This window comes from Echinops telfairi, unplaced genomic scaffold, assembly GCF_000313985.2.
Source record: "Echinops telfairi isolate 266 unplaced genomic scaffold, ASM31398v2 ScPeMD7_70;HRSCAF=299, whole genome shotgun sequence".
NCBI classification, from domain to species: Eukaryota; Metazoa; Chordata; class Mammalia; order Afrosoricida; family Tenrecidae; genus Echinops; species Echinops telfairi.
Genome location: NW_022103968.1, coordinates 61,637,442 through 61,652,627, shown reverse-complemented (window position 1 = coordinate 61,652,627; position 15,186 = coordinate 61,637,442). Strand labels below are relative to the sequence as shown.

Below are 15,186 nucleotides of genomic sequence, written 5' to 3'. Positions count from 1 at the left end.
TCCACATGTGTGTGTGTGTGTGTGTGGTGGGGGAGCACCAGGATTAAGTGAGACGGGGAAGAGCAATTAACATGGAGTCATGAGTGTTTGCGTGGGGTGGGGGTGGGGGAGGGGGCAGAGTGCTTGACCGGGAGAGGCGGATGGATGGTGGTGGAGGCGAGTAGGAGACCTGGGGCTTACTTTGGTCCTTGGCGGTGCTGGGAGCAGGGGCTGGCTGTGGGGATGCATGCCAGGCTTTCCGGAGCCCACCCCTCCCCTTCCTCTGGGGCCTCCCTGACTTACTTCCCACCGGTCCCTGCCAGGGGAGCCTCGATCAGCACATTCTAGGGGTGACTCTCATTGCAGATGCTGAGAGCCCAACGTGGAGGCTGTGGGCTTGTGCCTGGGAAAGCCCACTAGGGTTGGGGGCCACACACCCAAACACCTCTGGGGGAAAATAGCCCCTCTGGCCCTCTGAAGGATGCAGCCTCAGAGGGCCTCTTACCGGTTTGCCGTCTAACCCAATGGGGCCCTGAAACCAGAAAGAAGACAGTTATAAGGACCACGCACCGGAAGACTCCTTCCTGGGGCAGAAGGGGGTTAAGAGCACCTGCTCTGGACTCTGAGTTGGGGTTCAAGCCCAGTCCCTGCTTATCCCCACACTGGTTAGGGAGTGGTAGTCTAAGTCTCAATTCCCGCTGTAAAGTGGAAATGACTGTTCCGGATGCAGGCTGCCTGGCTGCTCAGGGGACACCCAGGGTGGCAGTTACCCGGGGCATCTGTGGAGACCCAGCAGAGAGTGGACGTTCTAAGAAAATCAGACTGGCCAGCATCGAGGCCTGGGGTAAAGCGCAGCTGGCTGCTCCCGGCCCATGTGTTTTAGGCCATGCCTCAGGCAGGGGCCAAAGGGCACCCAGATGGCCACCCTCTGCCTCCTCCATGGCTTGGCTCTCTCCCTCTCAACACCAGGTCGTGGGTGGCTGCCCGGCCCTGGGTCATGTTCGAAGGGCTGGCGTCCTGAGGCCTTTATAAGCCCGTGACTCAGCTTCCCTTGGTTGGCAGGCAGGGCCCTGCCCAGCTCTTTCTTTGTTGGTACATTTGTTTTCCTGGCCTCCTTGGCACCAGGAGCCAGCAGCCCTCGGGTGTCTCTCTGGGAGCGGAGGAGGAAGCTAGTCCTATGCCACTCCAGAAAGGCAAGACAGGGTGGCCTTGGCTGCAGTGTAGCCCAGTCAGGCCCCGAGACCGCCCCGGGAGGCAGCTAACCTGGGTCACCTTGGCCCCCTACTTACCGGGAATCCCGGAAAACCGCGAGTGCCTGGCTGGCCCTGAAAAGAACAGGAGAGGAGTGAGGGTGAGCAGGGAGGAGGTGGAGAGACCTCTTGGCTCCCTGGCTTATCAGGGCTCCCAGGGGGCCCCTGGCTTCCCTCAGGGGACCAGGGATGCCACAGGGGAGCGATGGGGACATGGCACAGTGACTGGGAGTCCCCGTCAGTGGCCGGGCTGGGAAGGAAAAGAGGCAAGGGCCAATATCTTTGGGATCTTCCGAGGAAGTCAGCCCGGAGAGCTCCGCAGGGCGCCGGAAGCTGCACCACAGCCTGTAAACAGATGGGAGAGCAGGGACAGGCACGCAGCCCCCAGCCATCCTCGCTCCTGCCTGGGACCCTCCGAGTCATGGCTTAGGCTTGTTTACACTGAAGTCCTTGCTCCAGATGACTTCTCCGGGGTGGTTCGGACACCAGCAGAGCTGAGCCTCAGCCAGGTCTTGTGTGTCTTTCCAGGCTGCAGGAGGTCAGCTCCTTCGCTTTCCTCCCACTTGGCCAGTGCACTTCTCCTATCTGCTGGGAAACGTCTGGATTCCTCCCAGCTTTGGGGGATGCAGGACAACGTGGGCCTGCTCTGCGGAAGGTGCACAATGCAATGACTAGCTACCGAGGCTGGGGACCAGGGCAGGTCAGCGTGTGTGCTGTCACAGGACAAGAGCGATACAGGGAGGCCTAAAGCCGCACGGGCTGTGAAGATCCAGGCCAAGGAGGTCAAGGGCAACAGGGACCTAAGTGGTATGACTCACCTCACTCTTACCAAGGTCACCCTCAATCTTGTCCTCATCAACCATTTCAGGCTCCCTTCCTCCTCCTCCTCCTCCTCTTCCTCAGCCTTCACTGAAGCACGCTGGCCCCTCACTCACCTGCCTTCTCCTGGACACACTGCCCATTCCAATGTGACAAGGGGGGGGGGGGCAACAACCCCTTTGTGCGCATGAATTTTGGAGTCTGACAGACTGAGTCTACTTCTGACTCCACCAGCAATGGCTGTGCGACTCTGAGCAAGTGGCCTGGCCTCTCTGGGCCTGTTTCCTCATCTTTGGATGGGTATGGTAACATTACCTCCCAAGCCCCTTGAATTCTATCTCACTACAGTTAGAAAGCTGGTGATCGTGGTGGGTCGGTGGTAGAATGGCTGTCTTCGATTCCCTGCCAATAAACTTCATGCACATCTGGGGCTTTCAGACCGAGATGGAGTCAGACCAAAGACCTGGCAACCCACTTCCAAGAAACTGGCTAATGCAAACCCTAGGAGTCAAAAGGGCTCATTGGGTCACCATGCCAACAACAGCAAACAAGTCTGACACAGACTGCGGCGTGGCACACTCGCTCTAAGGTTCCTGGAAATGGTGGCTCCCCTCTTGGAGCGCCGCTGAATGAAACAAAGGGCGCGGCAGGTTGCTGTTTGTGCCTCAGAAGTGTTAGGAAGACGCGGCAGCATCTCACGATCAGATCATCTCCTCAGGAAAACGTTCTGCATCCATCTCGAGTCCACCCTGAAGCATCTCTGGGCCCCTCAGGTCCTGGAGGAGCTGTGGGCATGATTGCCCAGAGCCCTCTGCTCAGGGGGCAAGTCAGCCCCTCTGGCTGGGTGGGATGGGGTCCCTGCCCTTAGGGTAGATACACCAGCAAAGCAGGCAGGGAGGGGGTGGAGTCTGCTGCTGGCTCAGGCTGGGTTGGCGGCAGGCAGCCAAGAGGACGGGGAGGAGGGGGCCACTGGCATGAATGTCCGAGGGCCCAAGGGCTTCTCTCCTCTCAAGGATAAGTGATGGGAAGAATAGCATTGAGGGGAAAACCCGGAACCGGAGCAGCATGGCCCCTGAAAGCTCCCAGGGCAAACTTCTGACTGCTGAACACCGAGGGGCCTGGAGGAATGGCTTCCAGAGCACATCCTCCTGGCCCTCTCCGGACAGTGTTTCCATGCCAGGGACAGCCCCAAGGTGTCCTCAGGACAGAGCTTGCTTGCTAGCAGCCGAAGCTCTCCAACCCGGGGCCAAGGCCAGCGCTGAGCAGGGTGTTTCCAGGAACTTGGGAAGCATGCGGTGGTCATCGACCCAAAGGACGCTGGGACTGGACTTCCAGAGAGGTTGGGGCTGGGCAGGCCGCTGGAGGCGGCTTGGAAGTGGATTTCCATTTAGCTTTTTCAATGACAGGCAGCAGTTGAGCATCTCGACCTACACCAAGTGGCCTGTCCTGTGTTGCTGTGTGGACCAGGCACCGTGATCATGGCCACATTTGGTGGCTTGACTGCTTATCAATTTGAGCAAGACTCTTGGTTAAGAAAAAAAAAATCACTTCGACAGTCCTATGTGATGCCCCCTACCTTGATCCTCAAGGAGGACTGTGGGTTACCTGGGACTCCCCCCTCTTGCTCACGGCTCGGGTGATCGTGCTATCAATTTGACCTACAAAGCATCTTTCCGGTCCATCGCCATGGGCCCTGCTGCTGTCTAGACCTCAATTCCCACAAGGGCCAGCTCCCACCTGCAGCTTCTTCTAACCCATCTCCTCGAGGAAGGGAGGATCAGGTGTCGGACTGGGTCACTCCTAGCTCAACACAGCACCAGGGCTCTCCCATGCCGCCCCGGGAGAAGGTCCTGAGTACTGGAGACAAGGTCCTTCTTGACCAGGTCTTTGCTTTCAGCACCCCCAGCCCCCTACAATTTGGCTCCAGAGAGAATGGTCCCCCTTTCTCCAACAGTATCCCTAGGGTCTTAGGACCTCCTTCTTCCTCCATGCTTGTTACCTGGGTGATCCAGACTCTTCCTTCCCTGTTCATCCCCACAGGCCCCAATTCGGGTCCCTTCTACAGGTACCCTCAGCACCTTCAATGCCCCCTCCCAACATTACCCTCCATAGGGAAGTCCTCCTCACGATTGCTGGCCCACTGCTAGACCGTGAGCCTGGAGGGGGAGACTGCCTCTGTCGGGTTTTCCTTGTTGTCCGCAGCTAACAGCTATGAATGGAATGAGTCCGTGCAGCAGCATTCAACACATGTGTCTCCCTGGCAGCGGGGTGGGGGGGGGGCGGGTAATCATTGTGGATGAGGCTGCCTCTTGGCCCCGGGAGAGAAGCTGGGGACTCGGGGAGGGGATGAGCCACTTTGAGATGCGAGCATTCACTAGTCTGGCAGACGACCTTTATAGCCAGCAATTCAGGGCCCCAAGTTTAACTCTCGCCTACCTCCAAAGTTTAATTGTCTCCCCCGAACCCCATTTTTTGAATGGAATTCCCTAAAAAGTCAACCCACCCAGACATGTTGTCCCAGCATCTTAACTTCGCTGGGACGTGAACCAACTCCTTCAAAGACCCAGGGTGAGGTCTTTCTTTGCTTGAACCAGTTAGCAAGCTCCAGGAGAGGAGGCAGGTGGCCCCCAACAGAGCCAGGCTGGCTCTGATCAGCAGCGTGTGAGCCAGTGCTTCCCGCCTGAGTGGTAAGCCACATGCTCCCCATTATCCCGGCTGTCCAGGGCTGGCCCCACTTGACCTCCTCCTCCACTGACAAATGGCTTCTTTGTCCTCCCTGTCCCCTGCTCTGCAGGGTCAAGATGACTTCCCAAGAGCACTCAGCCATCACCCACAGGGCCACCATTTGGGGACTCTGGTTTGCTCAAGGCTCCTGGTGTTGTCAAACCCTCCTAGGATCAATGCAGATCCAAGGGAGAACACCCCCTCTTTAAATAAACATCCTTTATAACAAACAAAATCACTGCCGTCAAGTTCATTCGGACTCCCAGGGACCCTATAGGACAGGGGAGAACTGCCCTGTGGGTGTGCAAGGCTTTATGGGAGTAGAGAGCCTCACCTTTCACCTAAGGAGCTGCTGGTGATTTCAAACTACTCACCTTTTGGTTAGCAACCCAATGTATTACCCATGACACCACCAGGGCTCCTCCTTGATAAAAAGGAGAGCTAAGTGCATGGAAGTGGGGTGTCAGAACAAGACTATGGGGTTTGGTATGAGGCAGACCCAGCACTTGTCGCTGTGTGACCCCAGGCACGTCATAGATCCCTGTTTGCCTTTCTGTGCAATGGGTTGGTGGTGCTGCCTCCCTACTTTGTTGGACCCAAAGGAGACCTGTGCACCCATGAGGCCAGGGCTAGGTGTCCAGGAGACGGGATAGTCCTCCTGCCCTGACCCCAGTGCCTGGCAGTTGTGTGTTCCCGATTAGGATCGCACATGTGGGGCTGGAAGCCAGGAGGCATGTAGCCAGACCCCAGAAAGGTCCCCTCAAATGGGGGCTTTTCAATAATGTTAAGGTTGCCGTGGAAGATATCAGAGGAGGTGCTGAGGGGGACACAGGAGTACCCACGTGTTTGGGCTGGGAAGCAGACAAAGGTGGGGCACGCAAGGTCTGGAATATGCTCGGCTGCTTGCCTCCCCAACAGGCCTGGCCCCAGTCTCGGTACTTGGTGCTAAAACCTGGGGGCCGTCTTCTTTTCTGTGACTTCCCCAGCCCTCAGCCCCTCACTAGCTGGGCAGCACATTGTCAGGCACAAGCGCTCCCCAAATTCCCACCTTGGCTGCCAGAGCCACCGGAAGGAGCCCCCACCTTGGCAGGGATACTGCACCCCCAGGTTTGGAGATGCAATTCCAGGACGGCTGCCCTTGAGCTGTGTCACTGTGGGCTGGGTTTCCTCGTCCGTGAGGCGGGCGCGTGGCAGTGCCTACCCCAGGGGGCTCTTGTGAGGGTTCCGGGAGACAAAGTGTGCACATGAGTGGTAAGGGCTCAGGAAGTGTCAGCCCTTGGCACAATCACAATCCGAGTGTGGAAGGAACTCTTGCCCAGGACCACCCCGGGCCGGACCAGCCAACCTGGGCCCTGCACCTCCTCCCTGCTCACCTTGTGCCCTCCCCAGGTCTCCCAGAACCCGGGGGGGGGGGCGGGGGTGGGGGGCGCCTCTCAGCACTCACTCCAGCTCCTCCCCTGACTTCCTACCTCAATTTTGACTCCTTTCCTTGACAGAAGACGAGGCTTTCTACTCTTGCCAAGCATTGCAGGCTCGGAAAGCCACCGGGGAGTTCTGGCCTAGCCCACAGCATTGCCGTGAGTCCGGAGTGACTCATGGCGGTGGGCTTAGGTTTTGTTTGCTTGTTGTATTGGTTCTGGACAGAACCCAGTAAGCTGTTCTTTGAGTCTCCTCCCTAGACTGCTCTCTCTGTGGACGTCAGAGGACTAGGCATGCGTGCCCTTCTGGGGCCTTGGGCATGCCGTGCTCACACTGGGGTCCTTGGAGGGTACCTCCGGGTCTGGGCTAACTCCCTGCTCTGTCCCCCGCCATGCAGTGTCACAGGTCAGGAAAAGTATGCAGTAAAGCACAGAGAAGACACCCGCTGCTTGGCTGAAAACCTAGGGGGCAGGAGGCCTGGGTTCTAATCCTACCCTTGTCAGTAAGTGAGGGGTCCTGGTCAGTCCGCTGCCCGCCCTGGGCCTCAGTTTCCCCTTCTCAGAGGCCGAGAACTTGGCTCTACCATTTGGTGATCTTATCTTAGCCCGTGGCCTGGGCACTGTTTGGGAAGAAGCTCTGGTCCTTCTTCCCACAGCCACGGTATCTTCCCGGCTTCCCCGCCCACACCCCTTTCCTGTCCCTGAGGAGCCCGATCTGAGGGGAAGCCCACTGGGTGGAGGTCCTCAGACCAGGGCCCAAGGCTACGCTCAACTAGGAGACTGTGGGTGGCTGCGGTGGGGGTGTCCTAGGCCCGGGAATCGATCGGGACCGGGGTGTCCATTCCATGGGCTTCTGGAAATGCAGGGAGGCCTTGCAGAAACAAAGCTGGGACAGTCTTGCCAGGCTGTCTTGGCCCTGGCCCCACCCCCACCCCCCAGGAGTGAGTACTTCCCTCTGGGGGTAACCAGCAGGCCTTCCAGCCGCCCAAGCTGTGTGGCTAGAGGTAGGCCCTCCCGAGCCCTCCCCAGAGACTGTAATTTCGGTATATTTAGCTAGACCACTTTCTCTTACGGCAAGGGCAGCACTGTGGCCTGGTGTAGCTGACCACATCACGGGTGGGGCCTCCACAGCCGGCGGGACCACTGGGGCTCACTTCCCCATCCCACCCCACCCACCCGCACTCCAAAGAAGAGCAAAAACCAACTTACAGGGGGGCCTCTCGGACCAATGATGGACAACCCAGCATCTCCCGGGGAGCCCTGTGGGGAGAAATACAGGGGAGGGGTCAGGGCAGGGAGAAGAGAGAGGGGAAAGAGGAGAGTCAGGGGGCAGGAGGGCAGTGCAATGGATTGGGATGGGAAGCAGGAAATAGAAAATGAGCCGAACATTCCAGAAGGCCCGAGAAGGACAGCGGAAAAGCAGTAGGAACGAGGAGAAGAGATTCAAGCAAAAGTGTCGATGTGGGGCCTGGGGTGATGTGACCTCAAGCCAGGGAGGCCAGGGAGCAGGTGTGCACTGGCGTGAGCAATAGCTGCCCTGGTCAGTGGCCCCAGGGCTTCCACAGACGGGCCCTGCTCAGGCCCATCTTCAACCACGGCACGTTACACAGACTCCGAGGCCTCCCTCCCCACCCTATTCCCAGATACCCATCTGGCTGTGCCCTGCCCAGGCTGACCCTGGTGCCCAGTGCTCTGCCCGGGGACGGGGATTCTGGAAGCAGCATGTGAGCCTGGCCAGTTTCCTTGTTCTGATTTCTGAGTGATGGAGGGGTCAGGGCTGGGACAGAATGTCAACTCCCAGGGGGCTGGTGGAGGTGGCTGCTTGACCGGGAGCTCAGAGGGTTGTGGACGGGTGGCTGAGACAGCTAGATAAACACTGGGTCGGGGGGAGCAGGGAGGAGGAGGAAGACTGGGATACAGATGTGGGAACAGAGATCAACATTCTGGCAGGAGCGGGCTTATGTCCCGCTGGGAGGAGGGCAGGGTGCTGTGTCCCCCCAGGAGTCCATTCTTCCTGACGAGGCATGTGGGGGAGTGAAAAAGGGTAGGGCCCTGGAGGCGAGGTCTTGCAAGCCACCTGGCTAGCTGGGGGCCATCAGGGGCCTTCTCTGAGCCCCCATGAAAGGAGGCTGCAGAGGGGTCAAGGGGCATGGGGGCCTTGAGTTTGGTTTGGTGTCAGATACTGTTTTAAGTGTTTAGCCACTGTCCTTCCAGTTCGCACCCTCACATCTTACCAGGGAGGCATCCATAGTCCCATTTTGCATCAGCGGGGATTTCAGCACAGTCATTGCTGACTTATAGCCACCCCCTGTGGGCTTCTGTTTTGGGGGAGTAGAAAGCCCCGTCTTTCTGGCCTTTGCTGGTGGTTTTGAACTGGCGACCCTGTGGATAGCTGTCCAATGCGTAACCACCACAGTTTGTGCTTCATACAAAATAGCTGTAATTATTATCGCTACTGCTGTTATTTGGGAGACGGGAAGAAAACCATGTACAGGTAGGTACACAAGGTGCAGGCTGGGCAGCAGGAGGGGTTCTAGGGGGTCTGGCTTCTGGCCTCTCCTGTCACTGTGGCTGTGGGACCTTGACAAGCCCCACCCTGTATCTAAGTCCCAATCTTGTCATCTGCCAAGGGAGCCGTTTAGGTGTGTGGCTCTCTGGAATGTCAAGAACCACCAGGGCTGATGGTCTAGGATGGCCTCTGCCCCACACCCCCTTGAGAGCATCCCTGGGCTCTTCCTGGGGAAGGGGGAGAGAAAGGCTCTTTCTCGAAGGGCATTAGTGGTGGGGGCTGGGTTAGAGTCAGCCACAGAGAGCAGAGAAGAGGGCTCTGTCCATCCCAGGGGTGTGAGAGCCATGAAGTTGTGTGCAGACATGGCTGGCCCTGGGAGACCCAGCCAGCCAGGAAAGCTGGGACCATCGCCCAGGAATCCCAAGCCTCTGGCCGGATGGTGTGGAAGCTGTGAGGAAACTGGGCAGGGGCAGCCTGGGGGGGGATCTGCGAGGGGGGCGGGGAGGACAGCGGGTAGTGAGGGCGCAGCCTCAGAGTGAGAAGAGAGTCTCTGCTAAGGGTGATGGGCGGAAGGGGACCAGTGGACTCACCTTCTCGCCTGTTTGGCCCTTGACTCCCTGGGGCAGCCAGATGCCAGTGGTGCAGAGGAGAGAGGGAGGGGGAGAAACAGAAAGAGGATGAGAGCGATGCACAAAGACAGGAATCTACGTGCATGGCACGAAGACCAAACAACAGAAATAACCGTGAAACAAGAAACAAACAAAGCACAGATGCCGACAACCGGCAGGCTCTATGTCCAACGGAGCACAGTTTGTGGCCGGTGACTGCCCCACCACTGGCCCGGCCCGGTCCCACAGCCCACCAGGCCAGAGGGGTGGCCCTGCAAGAGGCCTTTCCTGTGTGTGTGTGAGGTTGTGGGTGTCTGGATAGCTGATGGGTGCTGTATGTGGGAGCATGTGTTTAAGTCTACGTGGGGGCAATGTGTGTGTGAGTGTAAACCGGTGTGTACTGAGCCCTGCGTGCTGCATGTGTGCGGTGTGTGTGTGTGCTGTGAGTATGCTGTATGTGTGAATGATGTGAGAGAAGCGAGTCTGCGTGTGCTGCGTGTGCGTGCGCGTGTGCTGTGGGAATGGGTGTGTGTGTGAGATGTGGCAGAGAGAGAACAAGAGCCGCTCTGGGCCGGGCAGTCTGGGGTGGGGCTGGGGCCGGGCCTCCTAGGGGCTGTGTTGTGATGATGGGGTCTACGAGGCCTGCATCTCTCAAGTTCTGCCAGGTACAAAGCTTTGCCAAGCTAGACAAGCCCGGAGCTGTGAGGGCCAGCGAGGTGGATGGCAGAGGGGCTTGTAGAAGCACAGTGGACAGAGGCAGGGCACACACCTGGGAGGATGGGGAATGGGCCACCCTCCTTGCTCCACAGGCCAGTGGGCCACCTCAGGGGACACCCCCATCCCCCCAAGTTCCAGCACTTCACACCACTGACCTGGGAGTCCTTATCAGGTGGCACATGCCAGGACCCCTACTGGCAGCCAGATGGGCCCATTGTCATATCTAGAATAAACCCAGGGACATAAAGAGCCCCCAAGGGGTAGAAAACAGCCTTTTCACAGAAAACAAAAAAAGGAAGGCCCTGCTGCTTCTCCAGCCCCCCCTGTAGGTCAGGACCAGCTCAGATGGCCACTTCCGGGGGAGATGCCCGCAGGGCCCTGGGAGAAGGCACAGCAGGGAGGCTGGGAGGGGCTGGTTGGCCTTTGTTTCCTTTCCAGCCTTCCTTGCTGGCCAACAGCAGCACAGGGGCAGGGCCCCAAAGCTTACCTCTTCAGAGCAGGAAATTGGGGTCCAAAGCCCAGCCTGATCTTGGCACATTGAGCCTCAGCCTCTTCATTGATCAAAACCAAGCACTCCCCGCCTAACTGGATGCTTCAGCAAAACACAGAAGCATCCAGCAGGTGCTCCTGGTGGTCAGGGCTCCAAGAGCCTGGGCTTAGAGGCCGAGGGGGACACACAGAGCTCAGGCCCCTGCACTGGAGGACGGGGACCCAGGACTTGCCGTTACAGAATGAATTCAGAGAGCGGGGACACGCTCCTCAGAGCATGGGAAGCATGGGATACCCCGCCTCCAAACCTCGGCAAAGGAGCTCGGGCTGGACCTGCGGGAGCTCAACGCACCTGTGACATGTGTGAGCCTCTGACATGCCCCAGGTTCTGCGGCTTTATCCCAAGGACCACACAGATCCATCTGAGAGCTCTGACACCAACAGCCATGCTGCGTGGGGGGTCAAGGGATCTGTTCTCTCAGGGTCAAGAGCACAGGGGTTGGCGGCGTCAGGCTGCCTGGGTTAACATCTCTGCTCCATGACGTCCTAGCTATGTGACCTTTTGAAAGACACGGGATGTCTGAGCCTGCCTTCTCACATCTGAAGAATGGGCTGGAAGTGGTGCCTACCTCGCATAGTTCTTGGGAGGACCAAGGTACTCCTAGCACTCGTTAGGGCTTGCATCACATGGGTTAGTGGACAAGGGGCAAAGTCCCCGCCCCAGACATGCAAATTCACACACTGGATGCCACGTGGAGAGGTGAGATGAGGAGGGCAAAGCAGGAGGGAGACTGGGCCTATGGCTTGGGGTGCTGGGGATCCAGAGTAGGGTGGGGTTAGGAATGAGACCCTGACTGTGCTCTAGACCAGGCAGGGTGGCGGTGAGGCTGCGGGTCACCACTGCCCTTGGCTGCCACTTCTAGCCCAGCAGAGACCATCACCCTGAGGCTAGGGAAGATCCCTCACCCAGGGCCTGAGGTCTCCTGCAGCTTTCCCCCTGGGGGACACTGCCCCCCTCAAACCCTCCCATCCCCCTTCAGAGGAAAGGAAGCTTAAAACACTTGGGCCTGGGGCTCCTCAGAATCTGGAGGACCCACAGGAACAGCCCTGTTGGTGACATCCAGTCCTCAAGTGTCCCCGTCAACAGAAGAAGACCAGCCTGAAACGCTGGCCCCAGAGTAGCCTCAGTAAAGCAAGCCCAATTGTCTGGTGGGCTGACCCCTCATTTTGAGGATGGATCTGTCTCGATTGTTTGCTGTTGGAGCTGGGCGACCGTTCCTGCTGGTCTTGGTGGGGAACAGGGGACTCCCACTGTCCGAGAGGTTCAAGCCTCTCACACCCTGGCCTTTAGCAGGGGGCAGGTAAAAGGCTTTACTCATGCAACCTTCCTGGTCTGTCCCTGGACAGACAGCTTTCTGGAGAGTGAAGTCGTGCACGTATGGTGATGTCTGAAGGGCTGACATACGTTTCTTCCTTTCTCTATTCCTACCCCGGCCGGAAGCTGAATGGGGGTGCGGGCAGGGAGAATGTGGGCCCCCACCTTGGGCCTGGGCAGACAGCACCTTGCCATGGTCCAGAGGACAGGCAGGCCAGGGCAGAGAAGCAAGCAGTGACCACACAGGCAGTTACCAAGGTGCAACTCACCACACGTCCAGGCATCCCAAGAGCACCTTTGTTTCCCTGATGAAGGAGGCAAACAATCAGATGGGGCCGGAGCCAGGCAGCCTGGGCAGGAGCCCGCCAGCCAGCTGTCCTCTCAAGGCCTGGTTTGCATGGTCGGGGCATCCCACCCCGTGCCCCAGTGTCCCATGGGTGTACTTCCCCACGTGGTCCCCCAAGTGCTCAGCAGGAGGCCACCCCTCTCACTCCCGTACTCAGGGTAAAGAACACTAACTCGGGAGTCTGGTCCCAGCCTGCGCCTCAGTGTGTCTATGTGTCTCCTAAGGGAGTCCAACAGGCCCTCCCTCCCTTAGCCTGCGGCTGTAGCAATGGTTCTATCCTCATCTGGTTCAACCACGAGACACAGAGCAAGGTGGCTTGGCAGTTTCCAAGTGACAGATGGGTGAATCACTTCCCCAGCTCCCATTCTGCCAGAACTGGGGAGCAGTGTCCCCAGCTGCCTTGCTCCTCCCGGGGGCCACCCGAATCCCTCCCCCAGCCATCCCCAGCCATCCCCAGCAGGACAGGAAGGGCTGACTGCAAGACATGCGGACTCAGCCCCTTCACGAGTTTCAGCTGCTCAGGGGAATCGCTTTGTGTCAGCGCAGGGCCTATTTTCTCACGCTGGAAGCCTGTTTATGAGGTTTTGTTCCGCCCCTTCGGATGGAAAGCATTTTTTTGCAATCATCCGCATGCAGACATCATCTAGTCTAGGGTGGGGCGTGGGGTCTGCTAGGAGCTGGGGAAGAGCCACCAGGTGCAGAAAAGAAGCTGGGGCTTGTCCCGACTGGCTGGGGAGGGATAACGGGGCTCCAAGCATTCCCTGAAGCGTCTGGGCACTTCTAGGGTGCCTTTGTGCATCTGTTGGCCCCCGTGACGACAAAAACATGCCTTGAGAGAAAATTAGCATACAAGATGTTGGGACGCACCCAACAATAGCACTGGGCTCTAAAACTAGCGTCTCGCTACACAGAAGCAGTCAGGACCAGTGGTGACTGTGCAGAAGACGGTCTGCCGTGGGTGAAAGTGTCAGCTTAGCAGCAGTGACTACTGTTGGCTGGGAAGGAGGGGGCCCTGCCTCATGGAGGGTCCTGCACAGCAGAGGGAAATTCAGTCCGGTCCTGGGCCAGTCCCAGATCGGTGGGTGAGCCATAGGCCTTTGCTGATTTTCTGAAGCAGCTCTGCACAGGCCTCCCTTCCTAGTCTGCCCCCCCACACCTCCCTCGCCTGGAAGTTCCATGGAAAGGCCTGTTCAGGGTCATAGCAACACGCCAGCCTCTCTTGACCATCAAGGGGTGGTTTCCCATGAGGTGCACCGGCTGGGACTCAAACTCTACTAGCTGTACAATTCCGGCACTGCCACACGGTCCCTTAAGCCTTTAAGCACCCAACACCCCCGACCCACTGCTATTGAATCCATTCTGGCGCAGAGTGACCCTATAGAAGGTCTTCAAGGCTGTAAATCTTTACAGGAACAGACAGCCTCGTCTTTCTCCCAAGGAGTGTCTGGTGGGTTTGAACCACCAACCATGCAGCTAGCAGTCCAATGTTCACCCACCAGCATCACCAGGGCTCCAGCCCCTATGAGATGGGGGTGACCGCAGCTCCACTTCCATGGAGTGGTTGGGAGGATGCCCTGGATGATGCCTCTTAAAGCCTAAGTCGGGGCCTGGCATTTGTTGAATAAGGGCTGAGTCATGGATCTACGGCCCTGAGGCCCCGCTCAGCCACCTGCAAGGGCATTTTATCAGCTTGCACTCGGCACACTTCACAACAGGGGCCAGGATCAGCACGCTTGTCCTGGGGTCCCTCCCAAGTCCCTTCTCCCAGAGCATGCACAAGACTGGGACCGGTGGGTCCTCGGTCTTTTCCTACTACTGCAACGCTAGGCTGGCCAGCCGGCCGGCAGCCATATCATCACCCGGCTCAGCACACCGGGGGCGGGAGAATGGTATTTCAGGATGTGTGCTTTGGTTTCCTTTCCCCCTTTCCGAACTAATGTTCTTTGCAGCCCTGGCCATAAAATGCTCCGGCGAGGGGCAGGCGTGGAGGGGTCAGGAGGTTGGAATCTGCGCTGTGTGCGTCCCCCTAAGTGCTTTCCAAAGGTGGGCTTGGTCGGAGCAAACAGTCTGCCCACGCTGCTCCAGTCATCTGACTTCGCCCCTCCTGGGATTTCATGGGACACAGTCGCTGGCCTCCCTTGGCTCCAGGGCTCCCGGGGCTGCCTGGGCCAGTTCCCATTTCAAGGACTAAACCTTCTCCCACATGCATTTCATTAAGATGGTCACCACTGGACAGATGTGAGGCCTAGAAGCTGCTACATTAGTTAAAGAGGCCACAGTATAATTCGTGTCTCAAAGAGGAGTGATTAGAGTAAGATATGTATATATACATATATACACAGAAGGGTCTGGCAGGCAGCAGATGGGGTCTTCTCAGGCACAGGGAGACTAGGCAGCCGGGGCCAGCTCCCAATCTCCATGCCACATTTCAGCCCTCTGACCGCTACAGCATCTTGCCTGGTCACTCTCCATCTGAGAACCCAGGATCTCCAATTCTCAACTCATCCCTGGTCCAGCCTAGATGCCGCAGAGCAATGTCTGAGGAGGCTTGCAGAATGGCTGCCGGCGCTGAGTATGGACCAGAGCAGCAGCAGTACAGAACGGTGTGCGGAAACACACATCCTCCATCAGACCCGCTGCCGGAGGGGTTCAGTGAATAACAGGGTGCCTTGGGACTTTGATGGCATCTCCATTTCCTCATCTACGAAGCAGGCAGCACAATATCCATTTCACTGAGTGGTGGCACAGATCATAGGAACGAAGACCGATCGGTGCAGGGCCTTGCAGAGTAAGGGCTCCCCCGAGGGAGGAGGGAGGAGGCTGCTTGGCATCCTGGGGGTTGGGGAGAAGGAAGCCTTGGAATCTACTCTCTGAGGAGCGGGAACAGGAACAGGGCCAGGGGGCTTCATCTTAGCAGGCCTGGGGGAGGAGACAGAGTACGCTGCCCACCTT

General features: G+C 58.1%; 1 protein-coding gene across 1 annotated transcript in view; it reads right to left on the bottom strand.

The window, feature by feature from the left end:
- Positions 1–15,186, bottom strand: part of COL13A1 (collagen type XIII alpha 1 chain) — a 96,950-nt gene that overhangs the window by 76,599 nt on the left and 5,165 nt on the right. Inside the window, exons 3-7 of the mRNA XM_045291306.1 lie at positions 12,158–12,193; positions 9,290–9,316; positions 7,400–7,450; positions 1,269–1,304; positions 485–511 (exon numbers count right to left, since the gene is read on the bottom strand). Coding sequence (XP_045147241.1) covers positions 485–511; positions 1,269–1,304; positions 7,400–7,450; positions 9,290–9,316; positions 12,158–12,172 — 156 coding nt within the window. The 5' untranslated portion in view covers positions 12,173–12,193. The remainder of the gene's footprint in view (positions 1–484; positions 512–1,268; positions 1,305–7,399; positions 7,451–9,289; positions 9,317–12,157; positions 12,194–15,186) is intronic.